The sequence below is a fragment of the Oenanthe melanoleuca genome, chromosome 7 (assembly GCF_029582105.1).
Source record: "Oenanthe melanoleuca isolate GR-GAL-2019-014 chromosome 7, OMel1.0, whole genome shotgun sequence".
Classification (NCBI taxonomy): domain Eukaryota; kingdom Metazoa; phylum Chordata; class Aves; order Passeriformes; family Muscicapidae; genus Oenanthe; species Oenanthe melanoleuca.
The window spans coordinates 5,333,531-5,347,016 of record NC_079341.1 but is presented as its reverse complement, the minus strand read 5'-3'; the positions used below and the strand labels follow the sequence as shown (position 1 = coordinate 5,347,016).

The 13,486-nt window shown below is 40.8% G+C and overlaps 1 protein-coding gene across 2 annotated transcripts in view; it reads left to right on the top strand.

Annotated features, from left to right (window-relative positions):
- The first annotated feature begins 3,673 nt into the window (after positions 1-3,673).
- Positions 3,674-13,486, top strand: part of NCKAP1 (NCK associated protein 1) — a 54,511-nt gene continuing 44,698 nt past the window's right edge. For both annotated transcript variants that reach the window (XM_056496137.1, XM_056496136.1), the window contains exon 1: positions 3,674-3,896. In XM_056496137.1, coding sequence (XP_056352112.1) covers positions 3,789-3,896 — 108 coding nt within the window. In that variant the 5' untranslated portion in view covers positions 3,674-3,788. The remainder of the gene's footprint in view (positions 3,897-13,486) is intronic.

Here is a 13,486-nt window from a genome sequence, read left to right as displayed (position 1 = left end):
ACCCAAGGTGCTCCTTATAATAGGATCTTGTAAACAGGCTGATGAATAATGTGCAAGTTTCAAAACAGAGTTCTACTACAAAGGGGAGAGTCAGTAATTTTCCCGTTCTGTTCCTAAGTCTGTTATCTGTGCAGGATGGAGAAGTCTCACAGTGAAAACTCTGTAACTAGTCACAGACAGTTTGAGAGTTTTCTAGTGAGGTGTGTTAAGCACAAGCCTTATCAAACCAAGTAGCTCTGGTAGTTCTCCTACTAATGCCAGTGGAAGAAAGATTAGGATGTTGGATCATAGATGTTTCAATACAACACACAAAAACTCACGATGTATTGGCTTGGTGATGTAATTTCATTTGCTTGGCTATGTATAAATTAGAAATTCTGTATTTGTTACAGTTTGAAACTTCTAGAACATCTAATATGGCTAAAAATAATTGAATATGAAATTTAAAATGAGATGCTTTTGTGTTAGCTGTAGGTGTGTAGGTGAGGAACAGAAAAAGTAGTAGTATTTGTTCTTAAATGGCTTTAACTGAAGGAGGGTAAGTTCAGATCAGATATTAGAGGGAAATTTTTTGCTATGGAAGTGGTGAGGCACAGGAACAGGCTGTTCAGAAAGGCTGTGGATTCCCCATCCCTGGAAGTGCTCAAGGCCAGGAATGGAGCTCCTGGTCTATTGGAAGGTGTCCCTGCCCATGGCAGGGTTTGGAATGAGATAAGCTTTAGGTCCCTTCCAACCCAAACCATTCTATGATTCTTATTTTGCAGTGTAACTGCATGAGAAACATCTTTGTTTCAACTAGAAGTGTTACATTTGATACTTTAAAAATAATTTATAATGGAAGGCAGATGCTTTGTGTAAAATATTACTGTAGAGATTATTAATTAAATCCCATTAAATCACACAGCAGTTATTCTTTATAAATTTAAATAGCAATTTGAATATTTCTGATGTTTTCCATAGACTCCAGTAATGGAAAGTCAGGTCTAACAGGTCTGACCTAATTAATCATTACAACATTGTTGCTAGGTACTCCTGACTTTTGGACACAGAGCTAAGAAATAAAATCATCTGATAAAGGCCACTGAATGAATCAATAGCAGACTTAATATTGGAACTCTTAAGTTCTTGTTTCCTAATTTTATTCTGGATCATAAATTGTCTTGTAATCACTGAAGAGAGAGATCAGTAACAACTTAACTGTATTCAGGCTTCTCACACTCATTTCTATGCTTTCTAAAATAAATAGTTTAAAATCTCTAAAAGAGATTGACTCTGATTTCTAATGCAAGAATATGAACTGAAAATTAAATAGAAGTATTAATAAGCAAAAAAAGGCACAGATGGTGTTGCCACTATAAAAAAAAGGTTAGATTAGAAGGTTAATTCTTAAGCCTGTCTCATTCTGTAGACTGGGGATCCCTGCATCCCAGCTGGCTGTGCTGAAATCATCTCCCTAAGACATTACAAAAACGGATGGTCTCCTGGAGATCTCTTGGTGACATTCACAGCACAGAAATCTCACCATTCCATAAAAATATGCTTTTAATTCCTGTGGCTTTGAGTGAAAAAAAAAAAAAGGTGATGTGACTCATCTAGTTAGTGATGTGGTGTTTCTCTGAATTTGCTGTACACTGGTCTAGAGCAGCAGCTCAGGGGGATGGTGACAGCCATGAGAAGGGTGGAGGGGCAGATGGCAGCACCTCCACGGGTATCCCCATGTTCTTCCCACTTCCCAGGGGAGGTGTGATGCTCTGCTGCTGATGGAAGTGCCCTCAGAAAACAAGGCTCACCACCAGTGACAGTGTCGGTATTGCTCTGTGCAGCATTCTGCTGGGCCCCAGTTCTTAATTTCAGTTGGTTAAGTAAAAAAAATCAGAGAATCATCAAGGCTGGAATAGACCTTTAATATAATCCAGTCCAACAGTCAATCCAGCACTGCCTCTTAAACATCTTCAGGGGTGGTGACTCCACCACCTCCCTGAGCAACCTATTCCAATGCCTGACCACCTAAACAGTGAGAAGAGTTTTCTGGTGTCTAATCTGAATATTCCCTGTCTCAGCTTAAGGCCATTTGCTCTCATCCTCTCACTGGCATGGCAGAAGAGAATCTCACCTCACTCCATCCTTTTGTCAGGGAGTTTTAGAGGGTGTTTGTGTCCCCCTGGAGTCTCGTCTTCTTCTCCAGACTAAACAACTCCAACTCCCTCAGCTGTTCCTCATAGAAACATGAGCAAGAAGCTCCATCAGCTTCCTTGCCATTCCCTGGACAAGTCTGAGCACCCCTTTCCTGAGCTGAGGGGCCCAGAACTGGACACAGCGCTTGAGATGTGGCCTCACCAGTTCCAAGTACAGAGCCATGTCACCTTCCCTGGTCCTGCTGGCCACACTATTTCTGACACAGCCAGGTGCCATTGGTGTGTGGGGTTGATGTGGCCAGAAATGTGAATTCTGTCACCATTTGTTGAAGCCGGGTGGGGCAGTGACCCTGATCTCCTGGCACATATTATCTGCTAATGGGCCATCTTTAAACCAGCTGGGGCAATCATCTTTATCTTCCCACAGCCCATCCTCCTTCCAGGAAGATTTCATCTGCTGCTGGCCCATTCAGTCCCACTGTGTGACTGATAAAATTCCATCATCCCACTGGGAGATGCTCCAGCCAGGGGAGCAGCCAAGCCTTTCCTACCCAGATAAAAACTGAGATTTTGGACACCAAGGTACCTTCTTTCCACTGGATTCCAGAGGAAAGCCAGACCTTTCCACATCATCCCTGCACCTTCAGAGGAAAACTGCACCTTCTCCAGGAGCACTGCTCCAGCTGAACCACATCTGCCACTGCAGGAGGATGCAGCCACCATTGAATGGGACTGCTGTCAACACCCTGACTGACTGACGGGTGTCAGGTTGTATTCTGACTCTGTCAGTGTTTTGGGATTGCATTTCTATTTTAATTTTCCTATTAAAGAAGTGTTATTCCTAATTCCCCTATCTTTGCTTGAGAGCCCCTTAATTTCAAAATTATAATAATAATTTGGAGGGAGGGGGTTTACACTCTCCATTTCAAAAAGAAGCTTCTGCCCTTATTGGCAGACCCCTGTCCCTCAAACCAGGACAATTTGCCTTCTCGTTCCCCTGGGCTGCCTCAGGATCACCGCATGCTGGCACAGCTGAAGCTGCTGTTGACCAGCACCCCTCAGTGCTTTTCCACTGGGCAGATTTCCTCACTCTGTCCTCAGTCTGTAGAGCTGCACGGAATTATTGTGCCCAACGTTTAGGACTTATATTGTTTAAGTAAAAAAGCGGAGTAGATAAAAAAAAAAAAAAAAAAAAAAAAAAAAAAAAAAAAAAAAAAAAAAAAAAAAAAAAAAAAAAAAAAAAAGTGAAGCTGATTAAGTAAAGAAATGTGTCTTTCATAGGCCATAGGATGGTTTGGTTTGGAAGGGACTGTGAAGACCATCTCGTTCCAGCTCCCTGCCAGGGACAGCTTCCAGCAGGCCAGGCTGCTCAAAGCTCCATGCAGGGATGGGGCATACATGATTTTATGCGCTGTAAAAGAAATAAAACCGACGTTTGGAAGCGCACCCCGGCGTTCTCCCCGAGCCCCCTCACACCCCCGCGGGCCCCGCGCTTCCGCCGCCCGCCCGCCGGGGGCGCCCGAGCGCGGCCCCACGTGACGGTGCCCACGCCCCGGCAGGCTCGGAGCGCCGGGCCGGGCGGACAGGGAGCGCCGGGCCGGGCCAGGCCGGGCCCGCGGGGCGGAGAGCGGCGGGGGGCACTGCACGGCCAGGATGTCGCGCTCCGTGCTGCAGCCCAGCCAGCAGAAGCTGGCGGAGAAGCTCACCATCCTTAACGACCGCGGCGTCGGCATGCTCACCCGGCTCTACAACATCAAGAAGGTGCGGGGGGCCCCGGCGGAGAGCGGTGGGGGGGGTGGTGAACGGGGAGCCGCCCCGGCGCGATCCTCAGCGCCGCTCGGGCTGCGCTTGCGGCGGTGCCGGCTGCGCTGCGGCCTAGCGGCGGGGCCCGGGAGGCCGGGCTGGAGCCGCCGCCCGGCCCGGCAAGGAGGGGCCGGGGCTTGGTGCGGCCGCCGCATCGGTACCGGCAGGGGAGGATGGAGGAGCGGGGGAGGCCGGGGAGCGGGGCCTGCTCCCGGCGCAGCCGCTGCCGTGCGTGACTCACGCGAGTGGGCAGCGCCGCGGGGCTTTTCCCGCGCCAAACCTGCCGCTGCCGAACGGGAAAAAGGGGTTCGGGGTCAAATCGGGGAGTTTAATGGCCTGAAGTTCGGGGCGCCCGGTTGCTTAGCAGCTCTCGGCGTGGGTGCTGGAGCTGCTCGCCGGCTGCCCAGGGGAGCGGATCGGTGCCGGCCTGGCTGAGGTGGCTCGGCGGTGCAGGAAGCTGTGGGTCTGGGTGTTGAGAGAAGGATGGGGCACGCCTTCGTGATCGGGTAATTCCTCTTCTGGAGGTAATCGTTGTGCTTTCCTGTAGGAAAGAATGTAGTTCATGGCCACGGAATTATAAAATTATTCGGGTTGGAAGGGGACCTTGAAGATCATCTAGTTTCAACCCCTGCACTGGGTACTTGTATCCTTCCCAACTTCATTTTCCTAATGAGTGATACATCATTTGAAAATATATGGCCCCTCAACCCACTTCCAGTAGTGAATACTAGTTTGGATTTTGCTGCTTTGCCTTGAACACGATTATTTGAGAGGTTTTTCTTATTTCAAGGAAAATGCTAGTTATTGCCTTCGAGCAGTGAGTACATCTTTATGGGTTCAGCACATTAAAATTTCAGTGCTGTTCCCTTGCTGGGTTCAGCTGCAATGGCAAAGGGAGTTAGAGAGTTCTAGGTGCCTGCCTGGTCCTCTGACGTCTGGACTCAGGCTTCTGTCAGGAGTGTCCCTGCCTGACTGATCCGAGGTAAAGGATCTGTTTTGTCCATGGTTTTTGCTCATATAGGTGACCAGAAGAAGTAAGGACTACCAAGTGCAGTGTGGATTTTGATTAAGGGAAAAAAACCTCAAGTGATCAAAGTATTTAAAAGTCAGTGTTCATCCAAAGCCATTTCACTATTTGTGCACTTGAGTGTTTCTGCAAATCTTCTTCACTGACATAAGTCATACTGACTAGATGATTGCAAATTCCTGCCTTTCTGTAAGTTTCCTTTTAGTCTGTAGCTTGGTACATTGGAAAATCACTTCTCTTTAATAATTGTAACAATGTAATTGCACTTCTAACAAACAGAAATTCACAGTTTACGGGGAAAACCACCAAAATGAGGAAGTTGTGTGTGTGCTTGTGCTTTGAGAGAAATGTCCCAGGTGAAAAATGAGCAAGGGGAATTCCTCCTGAGCACAACCCTGCTTTGTGGGGCAGGAAACAGGACTGAAGAAATTAAAGCTCTGCCCTAGCCATTGTGAGTGGGGGCTCTGTTTTCATTCCCAGTGTTCTGATACAAGGACATTTACTCCTGTTAAATGATACAGTTCCTACAGACATGTTTCTGCTTGGCATATTTGGATGGCAGAGTCCTGAGTGTGTTGGCCCATATGGTGAAAGCCTCTGCTGTTATTCATGTCTAGGAAGTGATGCAGGTGGACAGGCTCTCTGTAGGGGACCATCAGCACTGGGAGTGACACCACTTTTTCCTGCAAATGCCAAGAACTGAATCCAAAATTGCTAGGTCTTGCATACAGAGAGAGAGTAGGTGTGACTAAGTGGCTTGATTGTTGTGTCATGTGTAGTTTTGCAAATATGGACATGTCCCAGGCACAACTCTTGTGTATTCATGAAGTGATTTGTGAATTCAAATAGTAGTTTTCTTCAGCTGCAGTCGGTACTGCTTGACAGGGGGAACTGGCTAGCTCAGATAGTGAGCCCAGAAGTCTTGGGATTTATTATTGTATTTTATTGTGAGTCTCTTCAGCCCAGCTGCAGCATCACTGACTGCTTGCAACACTTTAGTTTTGTTTATTTATTTTTTTTCCCCTCTCTTTAAGCTGTCAATCAAACTGCTGTTGAAGATTCTGTCATAGCTATCTCTGCTGAAGATGATACTGAAACTTGAGCTACTAGAAAACCACACACAATATGTGGCTTTGCGGTTAAAGGAAATGGTTAAGACTTTTTTTTAATAAGAGGAAGTGAGAGATTGAAATGTATTTAGCAGCAGTAGAGATTGCTGTGGATGCTGTCAAGAAATTTCCAAGGATTAAGAATTTTCTCAACTGCTAGAAACAAAGCAGGAAAATTTTACTCCCCAAAGAATCACAGAAGTTGTTAAAAGGAGTTAGAAACAATGATTCTTTATATTTCCTCTTCCTATGCAAATTTCAGTTTTGTTGCAGTTGTGCTGATAATAGCTCATAATTTCCTGTTTACTGACCTTCTGTGCCACTGTTGTCTTTTGAAACAGTTGAAAGTTTGTTGTTTTTAAAACAGTATCTGTCTGTAGGATTTTCTTGCCTCTGGGAGTGAATGGAAATTAGAAAAATGAAGTTACTAAATTAATGATGGATGATGAGACAGAACTTATATTTCCACCCTGTAAGGAGGTGGATTTTTTGCTGCTGTTGTTATTTTGAAGGATGGCTTTTTGCTTGCTGCTTTCAGCTGTCTTTTGCATTGGGACCAGTATTGGTAGTGAACTTGGAACTCTTACCCTTCTGGTTTCTCTCTTAGTTTGTTCCTTCTGTTTTTAAAGCATTTATCCACATTATCTAGGTTATTGTCTACCCTGTAACTTGTGTCATTACTTGCCTACAACTACATCTCTGTGAATCAAAGACAGCAGGGTTTTTTCATGCCATCCTGGCTCAGGTGAAGCTTGGATTTCATGGTTACCTTCCAGAGCAGACCAAGTCTTGTGTTGGTAAGCTTTGTGTAAATGCTGTCAACTGTTTTGTTTGAGAGTGGTGGCAGCAGAGAAGAATCTTTTTTGTAGGCCTATCTTTTGTTTGTTTATAAAACCCTTGGATACCAGGATGTGTTTACTGTTAGAGATTTGATCTTGAAATACCTGAAATAGAGATTTAGCCACAGCAAATCAAGGGAGTCTGATTTTGATGAGTGTTGAAGTAGTACTACACTCAACAGAACTGCAAGGGATGGAAGTTAAGGTTTTGAATTATTTAGAGTATATGTTAATCAGACATGATGAGTCTGTTATTTAGCATGAATTGCTTTGCTTGGAGTGTTCTGTTGTTCTTCACAGTATAGGTTTTATGTTTGTTCACAAGATGTTTTTTAAATGTCATTAACAAAACAAATTCTTTGGAGTTTCCTAACTTGATTACATATTATCTGAAAAATGAGAATTTTAAACCAATTCTTAGATGTCAACTGCATAATCAAACTGAAGTCATAGATAAATTATTAACTGTTTGCAGAGGCTTTAGCTGACTTCATATTTTCTTTAAAGATGTAATAGTGGAGATACTGGATTTTTACCTATATTGAGGATGCTACTACTTAAATTTAAAAGTTGTAAAAGCTAGTTGATTGTTTTATTAGTAGAACCAGTTGATAAAGTGTACAGTTTTCTCTGGCACTTGAATAGTTCTTCAGGAAGCAGTGGAAGAGAATTTAGGTGACTGGAAGACCATGGGGAGGTTCCAAACTGCAGAGGTCTGAAGTTTGGAATGGTGCAGGATTAGATCAGCCTTTGGACACAGAGCTCTGTGCTGGAGTACAGACCTTTGAGCTGAGAGGAAAAGCTCACCAGTAATTTAGTTTTGAATTGTAAGGTTGGTGTTGAACAGACAGTGTCAGGTAATGTCTTGAGGTCACTGGGAAGTGTCTCAGGGTGGGGCAGTATTGCTTCCACAGATGTCAGCAGTTCTTTAAAGGGTAAAATGGCAGTATGTGTTTGTGTCTGTCATCTTGGAGGAATGGCTTATAATACTGTCTTATTGATAAACAGAGGAGGAAACCCCAAACAAACTCACAGTGCTGGCAATTAAAAAAAATTCCTTTGCTCAGGAAGCAAATACTAACTGGTGATACCGTATCATATTTTTTTTTTTCCACTCAGAAAAACAAAAATTTGAAAAGAAACAGAAAGACTTTGTAATAAAATAAAAATGTCCCATGATATCTTCTAAAATATACAGAGTGGATTTTTCCATTTTCATCAAGAATAGGTGCCCTGAATTATTTTACTTTGTTTCTTGGCTTACAAATACAAGTTACCTTGCCCCTGGCAATCGTTGTTTTTGTGTTAACACAAAGCCAATTCCAATTTTAGTTGCTAGAGATTTTTAAAGTTCTGTGCAGAGGAGATACACCTAAAAAGTAATAACAGTTCCCATTTGAGGTTCAGAATAGACAAGGCTTTCCCATTGCCTTGCTTCTTTTTATTAAGATGTTATTTTATAAACTACATTGAGGAAAAGTTTTGTGGCAGTGAAACTTCTCTTAATTTTGTTTTATCATTTGCATTTCACTTGCTCCATATTTGATTAATAGAACCAAGTCCTTATGCTACAAACATAAGAGGACAGTGTGAATTTATCACTGTACAGAGAGTGTCAAACCCAGTATATTTCATTCATTCACAAGGTGATGGGTCACTCTAGTATGGATAGCTTAGAAGATACTTTACGTGTTGATTTTAGCAAGGCTGCTGACATGACCTCATCTGATTGTTCTCATGAACAATCTAAGGAAATTCAGTCTGGATGAACTTATGATGATGAAAGCAGATGGATCACCATATTAGGGAGTGATTGTGAAGATCTCTTTGTCAGATGGGGATCAACAGGGTCTTGTTGGGGTGTGTGTTACCTCTGGTTCCAGTCACTCTTTGTTTCAACAACCTAGATGATGGCTTCAGTGTACTTAATAAATTTATACATAGGAAACTGGAACAAGCTGCAGAATCTGATTGAAATTCAGCTTCAACTTAGAAATTGTAGGTATGGTCTAACAGGCTTGGAGGTGGCTGAGCAAGTATGATGGTAAGAAATTTTGTGCTTAGTGGAATTTCAAGGATAAAATAAGAAGTAATGAGACATCAAGTCTGGAGAAAATAGCTGGAAAATATTAAGGACATCCCAGGGCAAAAAAGAACCAGGTAAGTTTCACTGTAAAAAATCAGGGATGACATGAGGTCATATAAATGTATGAGCAAGAAAATCTGAAGGAAAAATAAGTAATCCTTTTGCTCTACATCTCCTTCATTGAGATTCATTGAAAACATATCTGATTGACCATTCTTTTCAAGGAAGATGTGGACAAAATGGAGAAAGTTCTGAGCAGAATAATAAGGACAAGTGGTGCAGAAAATTGTACCCTTTAGAAAAAGGGAATGTTTTTCCAAGTCAGCTTGTAAGTACAGATTTGTACATATTTAGGACTGCAGTAGAGAGATGGGGAGTAGTTTGTGTCGTCCAGTATGACCCAGAGATCAAGAGTGATGGATTAAATTAAATATTGGGAAACTGAATTTAATATTTGCAAAGACTGTGAGAATGTTTTTGTATGTAGCCTGTTGGAGATCCTGCCTTGGAACAGAAGAAGTAGGTAGGCAGTTTCTTGTGGTCCTTTTTAGCCTTTTCTTCTGATTTCACATGAATTTACATTTTACTTAGTTGAATTTCTGAGTAGTGATACATTAGGATTTAAAATAAGATGTATACTTGGGGTCCAACACACACCAAATAATGAGTAAGCACAGGAAAGATGTCTTGCTTAGATCTAAGAAACACTGGACTGACTGTACCACCTTTAATTGTAATTTTGAATTGATATGAAGATACTTTATCTTTCAAATTTGGAACCCTAGTAACAGCTGTTAAACTTCTAATAATTTGTGCCATATTTTGGATATGTCCGAGGTCTTTAGAGACTCTTCTAAAGTTACATAGAGACTTTCTTCTGCTTCCAGATCTTGGTGGAAACTATTAGCATAATTTGTATCAAGATATACAGGTATACCTTTCATCAAGTATCTTTTATGTAACTACAAGCATAAGTAATGTAACTTACTTAGTATAAGGTCACCCTAGCTATGCTGGTGTTAAATTTTAGCCATCAAAAGTATTAAACTGTATTCTAATAATTTGTCCAACTAATTGTTGCATCTTGTTGGATAGACTTTAAAAAGGACAAGACTTTATTCACAAAACTTGTCTGGGACCAGCCTGTTTAATAATGAACTTAAGTTTCTACAACCTAAAATACAGGCAAGTAGTTGTGCTAGGCTTAATCAGAGATATTCAAGCAAATGTAGTGGGAACCACTATTCAAAGCAGCTCTTTATTGTTTATTCACCTCTCTTTCCTTGCTTTTTCAGAATTAGAGATTGTGAGTTCATAATCTTAATTGTTTTAAATGGGTGGAAGAAATGAAAAGTGTATAATACATTTTATTCTACAAAAATTTAATTAACGGTGAAAATGTCTCTGAATGTTTCTTTGATTTTATATTTAGTAGAATTTTCAGGTTGCACAGCTGGAAACTAAGCATGCAAACTTAGAGATGTCTTAACATGAAGTCTTTAATGCCAGCAGCTCTTACAAGAGAAGAACAGTTTTTACAAAACAATTTTTTATTTTTTTCTGGCCTATCAAGATAAAGTGCTGTAGTAAACTGTAAAAGGGACATACAGGAACTTTTCCTGTTTTTGAGTCTGAGACATCCTGAAAGTGTTTCTATTTACTAATCCAAGTTACTAACTTGGGGAATGGTAGAGTTTTTACTGTCATTGAAAGTCCATCAATTTCCTTGTTAAATTCAGAGTTTTTTAGTGCAGATTCATTTGTAAACAAAACTTAAAAGTGAAGGTTTGTTGGCTGAGATTATTTCAGAGTATGCTGTCACAGTCAAGTGGAACTGTACTTAGCAATGTTTTATCTCAACTCTGCAGTAACAGCAAATCAAGACCTCTTGAAGTAATAAAAACATTAAATTGCTTCAAAGTATGGTTTATGATAATCTGATGATGTAGGAGGTTTGGGGGATGAAAATACAAAGTTTTTAATTCAGATGGCCCTGTTTCTTTTTTATTGGGGAACAGCCCTCCTGCTAATTTGAAATAGGGTGGGTTTAGCAACAACAAAAGAAAGTAAATAATAGGTCTTTCCATAATATAGTAAATATTTAGGCTTTATTTTATTACCATGCTAAGCCATGTAGTTCATGTGATACTTCCCAGTGTTTTTAAAAAAGGTTAATATGAATGAGTGTCTTAAGTGAAGTTCAGGGGTTTTAAATGCAACTTTGGGGCACTGATTACTGACAGTGCTTGTGCATGAACATATACTTCCATTTATTCACACCACTTCAGCTGCACATATATAGTAATTTTGTTGATTGATGTTTTTTTCTTCTCCTTCAACATCCTCTGCCCTCAATTAGGACATAAAATCTCAAGCTTAGATTTTTGCAGTGGGAGCTGTAACAGTATTGGGGCAAAAGGTCTCTTTGCTGTGTATTAATTTTGGTCTATTCTGGGCCAAAGGCAATTGAACTGGATTCTGTTTTCCTGTTTAGAGGCCACTTATCTTAGATGTGGGCTTTAAGCAGATTTTTGTAGCTGGTTGTTTCCTTGTCAGCTGCTTCTGAATGAGTGCAACATAGAAAATATGGATATGTAGTACACCTAATTTTCAAAGTGAAATTAGTATAAAAGAACCTAATAGCATCAAGTGAGGAAGAGAATCTTAATTTTGTTTAATAATAATATTATTATTATTTATCTCACTGGTGTAGGTAGGAAAATGCTGCTTTAATTCAAAACATATAGCCTAGTGAATCATGTGCAAACAGTGCATGTAGTCTGATCTCTCTGAAGCTTGAAAACTCTGCATGTGACAGCAAATCAGTATTGTGAATAGTGAACATCTTAGCTATAGAAATCAGATTTTTCTTGTTGGTTGTTGCACAGAACGACTTTACTTAGTTGAGAGCTTGTCATAGCAGGGTACCATTCTAAAGATCTGTGGAAAGAATTGCTGTGTAACTTGAAGGAAATCCAGCATCTGAGTCCATTAATTTTTTTAAAAAAAATATGTAGATTAGTTTCTAACCATAACTTTGCATGATCTTTTTCAGCATAGCTGCTTACCAGGTGTTTAGTAATATACAAAGGACCTCAGAGTTGACTGCTGGGATATTTTTTTAGTAGAATATTTTGGGGCTGAAGTAGCTGGAATTCCATAGCTTCAGAACTGTATTATGTGAATGCTGTACTAGTAAGAACATTTTTAATTGATGGATTCCTTTTTAATGCTCAAAATTGTGGTAATTATGCATTGTGGGGTTTTTCCTAATAAGAAATGAATTGAGGAATGGTTATTGCAACCCACATGGAGGGGGTAAAAAGTAGTATCTGAGGCTGAGAAAGGGCTACTGGTTTTGTCTGGTGCTCAGAATTTTATGTGAATACTGTAGAGCTGTGTATGGGCAAATGGCTATGTATGTTCCACCACAATGTTCCTACCCATTATAGTACTCACAAAGGATTTTGTATTGACTAATACAACTATTAAAACCAAAAACTGCATTATTTTTAGAGCAAAATTCTCTCTGTGTGTCCTACCACACTTCCATGCTTGTGCAAAAGTGCTAGGGTTGGGGTTTGTATGTTCATTCTTTTATGCTTTCTAGAGTAAACTATAGGGAGTTTGAAGTGTGTTCACAATTTTGGGAGAGGTTTAATTTGTGGAAACTTTTTTACCTGTGATGCTGAATGCAGGTAACTGTATGGATGAAAACTATTGATGCAACAACAACTAGTAATCTGTTAATACCAGCTCTTAGAAAGGAGCTGAGCTGCTGTGGAACATGAGAGAGTGAATCCAAAAGCATTTACCCACTCATTCAGTGATGTCTGTGTCATCTTTCAATTCAGTCTATCTAGATAGGCTTGTGCAGCTTTCTGGAAGCTGGAATTGTGTGTGTGAGGGATGCTTCTAGCATCTTGCAGGAGTTTTCTTATTTATTCATCAGACTAGTGTAGTTTATTAGTAGGAAGAGTTACAGTTGCTTCAGGTGTGATGTCTGCTAACAAAGCAGGGGAAGAAGCAAAGAGGAAGCATATTCACACATGTTGAGAGGATTGCCAGTTAGACTGAGGATACCACTCGTCTTTTCCTGAGTTCCTGAGCCACAGGAGGATGTGCATGTTGATGTTTTCAGATCTCTGTTTCCTTGTGACTGTGTGTATAAGGGCTTGGGTAGAACATAAGTTTTAGTAAACATCTTGGAGAGCTGATTTATAGGAAGGAAAACATCTGTTTCTAGGGAAAATGAGTGTATGTGGACAGAGTGTTTGAAAAATTTATGAAGTCAACAGTGGCAGATTTCTTGTCTCTTATATAACAGTAACCATATTGGAATTTAACAGGGCAGTAACAGTACACAGGGCACAGATATATGTTGGTTAACTTGTTTTTTTTAGTAATCCTTCTAGCAGAGAAAGTTACATGTTTTGCGGCAAGAACAACAAATTGAAATAATTTGACAAAGGTTCTGACACCCGTGA